The sequence below is a fragment of the Oncorhynchus kisutch genome, unplaced genomic scaffold (genome assembly GCF_002021735.2).
Source record: "Oncorhynchus kisutch isolate 150728-3 unplaced genomic scaffold, Okis_V2 scaffold3864, whole genome shotgun sequence".
Classification (NCBI taxonomy): domain Eukaryota; kingdom Metazoa; phylum Chordata; class Actinopteri; order Salmoniformes; family Salmonidae; genus Oncorhynchus; species Oncorhynchus kisutch.
Window position 1 is genome coordinate 261,784 of NW_022265809.1, and position 3,365 is coordinate 265,148.

A 3,365-nucleotide genomic window follows, 5' to 3' on the forward strand; every position below is an offset into this window, starting at 1 on the left:
GTTCTCTGTGGGATGGTGAAGTAGAGGAAGGAGGGGTTCTCTGTGGGATGGTGAAGTAGGGAAGGAGGGGTTCTCTGTGGGATGGTGAAGTAGAGGAAGGAGGGGTTCTCTGTGGGATGGTGAAGTAGGGAAGGAGGGGTTCTCTGTGGGATGGTGAAGTAGGGGAAGGAGGGGTTCTCTGTGGGATGGGAAGTAGGGGAGGAGGGGTTCTCTGTGGGATGGGAGGTAGGGGTTAGGGGGTTCTATGTGGGATGGGAAGGGGGGGTTCTCTGTGGGATGGGAAGGAGGGGAAGGAGGGGTTCTCTGTGGGATGGTGAAGTAGGGGAAGGAGGGGTTCTCTGTGGGATGGGAGGTAGGGGTTAGGGGGGGTTCTCTGTGGGATGGGAGGTAGGGGTTAGGGGGGGTTCTCTGTGGGATGGGAAGTAGAGGAAGGAGGAGTTCTCTGTGAGATGGGAAGTAGGGGAAGGAGGGGTTCTCTGTGGGATGGGAAGGAGGGGTTCTCTGTGGGATGGGAAGTAGAGGAAGGAGGGGTTCTCTGTGGGATGGGAAGTAGAGGAAGGAGGGGTTCTCTGTGAGATGGGAAGTAGGGGTTCTCTGTGGGATGGGAGGTAGGGGTTCTCTGTAGGATGGGAAGTAGAGGAAGGAGGGGTTCTCTGTGGGATAGGAAGTAGAGGAAGGGGGGGTTTTCTGTGGGATGTGAAGTCGGGGTTAGGAGGGGTTCTCTGTGGGATGGGAGGTAGGGGAGGTCAGGGATGGGATGGACCAGGGTTTATTTACGTGTCATACTAAACACCTATGACTGTAGAGTGAGTGAAACTGTGTAAACACACAGGTAATAACACACAGGCATCATTACACCACGAGAAAAGTGGTAAAAGGCTGGATTCAGTATTGGGTTGATGTGTTAAACAAACACCTCGTGTAGCCTAATACAGTCCCATGCATCACATAAACGGTAAACAGACAGGCAGGTGGGAGGATAAACGGCATTGACGTCGGTTATAGCCTAGTATACAAAAAATATCGTATTTATTTTTCTAACGATATTATCTAATGATAATATATTCTTCTTCTTCTTATGTTCTAGTGATATTATCTAATGATATTATCCTAAAATCCTGGAACTTCAACTCTGCAATGTTTTGTGGAAGTGTCACCTGTTGCGCTGTTTTGAAGAGACATTCTCTTATCGCATATACCATATACCAATAGCTCATACAAAGTCTTTACAAGTTATACTTATTTTAAATGGCAAACATTAGAGTAGTCATGACAACAACAAAAATGTAAATGACAGTTGTTCACGTCACTGCACATCTCGTAAAAGTGTCAAGAGGATGAATTTAAACTTTTAATAACTCACCGACTCCGCTCGGTTCCAGAACGGATATAAACAGGAAAGGTATCGTGCCCCAGCAAAGTAAGGAAAACCCACGTCGCTCCATGACAGTAAATATATTTAGCAGAGTTGTTCATTAAAATGTATCCCGCTTCAGTAAAACAAAGTTTCAGAAAGAGAAAGCTCTGTGGAAGTCAAGATCGCAGCGTTGAAAGTTTGAGCCGCGCTTTTCCGAGAGGCAGACTGCCTTCACCAAATACCGTTCTCCAGCTCAGCTGAACACTCACTGCTGAAGAATCTCTCTGTGAACGCAGAGGGCACACTAAGTCGAGTCAGAGCATGGACGTGGGTTCTCTGTCGCGAAACAGGAAATCTTTTCAGAGGCAGGACTTTTTCCCCTCTCTCTCTCTCTCTCTCTCTTTCTCCCTCCCTCGCACCGTGGAGTTTTACTCAAACCTGTAATTATGCGCCTAACACTGAGAGCGGGCCTACGCAAACTGATAATAAGATTATGTTTGAGTAAACAACAATGGGGCGAGCTATAATCTGCGATAACATAACAACATTATTTATGATACAAAGTTTTAGATGAAACATATTTGATACATTATCCTACTACACTACTACCTATAATAATGGTATTATGCTGTATCCGTGTGCTAATTACATTGTAATGATTATCTGGCAGTACATTCATATCACTTTTAATTTGAGGAGAGAGGCAGAAAGAGAGAGAGTCAGAAAGAGAGAGATTCAGGAAGAGAGGGGAGGGAGAGAAAGAGAGACAGAGAGAGAGAGAGTATGGTATGTCTAGAATCAGTGCAGAGACTCAGACAGAGACATAGTGACATTATTTATGTCCAGTTGCTGGTGAGTGAGATTGCGCAAGAGGGAGCAGGGAGAAGCAGAAAGACAGGACAGACAGACAGACAAAGAGAGAGAGAGAGAGGGGGGAGAGAGAGAGGGAGAGGGACAGAGAGAGGGAGAAGGACAGAGAGAGAGAGAGGGAGAGAGAGAGAGAGAGAGAGGGGGGGGGGGGAGAGGGGGGGGAGAGAGAGAGAGGGACAGAGAGAGAGAGAGAGACAGGAGGGGGGGATAGAGAGAGAGAGAGAGAGACAGAGAGAGAGAGACAGACAGAGAGAGAGAAGAGAGAGAGAGACAGAGAGAGGGGGTAGAGAGAGAGAGAGGGGATAGAGGAGAGAGAGAGAGGGACAGAGAGAGAGAGAGGGACAGAGAAGAGAGAGAGGGGACAGAGAGGGACAGAGAGAGAGAGAGAGGGGGAGAGAGAGGGACAGAGAGAGAGGAGAGAGGGGGAGAGAGAGGGGGACAGAGAGGGACAGAGAGAGAGAGAGAGGGGGAGGAGAGGGGGACAGAGAGGGACAGAGAGAGAGAGAGACTTCTTCAAAGACAGGTCTGAACATGCTCTCCTTTGAAAAGTTTTGGAAGAAGCCAGACCGAGCTTACCATCATATCTACCACACTATACCTCCTACCATCATATCTACCACACTATACCTCCTACCATCATATCTACCATACTATACCTCCTACCATCATATCTACCACACTATACCTCCTACCATCATATCTACCCCACTATACCTCCTACCATCATATCTACCACACTATACATCCTACCATCATATCTACCCCACTATACCTCCTACCATCATATCTACCACACTATACCTCCTACCATCATATCTACCACATTATACGTCCTACCATCATATCTACCCCACTATACCTCCTACCATCATATCTACCACACTATACATCCTACCATCATATCTACCACACTATACCTCCTACCATCATATCTACCATACTATACCTCCTGCCATCATATCTACCACACTATATCTCCTACCATCATATCTACCACACTATACCTCCTACCATCATATCTACCACACTAACCATCCCCACTATACCTCCTACCATCATATCTACCACACTATACCTACTACCATCATATCTACCACACTATACCTCCTACCATCATATCTACCATACTGACCATCCC

The 3,365-nt window shown here is 46.9% G+C and overlaps 1 protein-coding gene across 1 annotated transcript in view; it reads right to left on the reverse strand.

Annotated features, from left to right (window-relative positions):
* Positions 1-1,697, reverse strand: part of LOC109886196 (TGF-beta receptor type-2) — a 54,564-nt gene extending 52,867 nt beyond the window's left edge. Inside the window, exon 1 of the mRNA XM_031821112.1 lies at positions 1,364-1,697. Coding sequence (XP_031676972.1) covers positions 1,364-1,445 — 82 coding nt within the window. The 5' untranslated portion in view covers positions 1,446-1,697. The remainder of the gene's footprint in view (positions 1-1,363) is intronic.
* Positions 1,698-3,365: the final 1,668 nt, after the last annotated feature.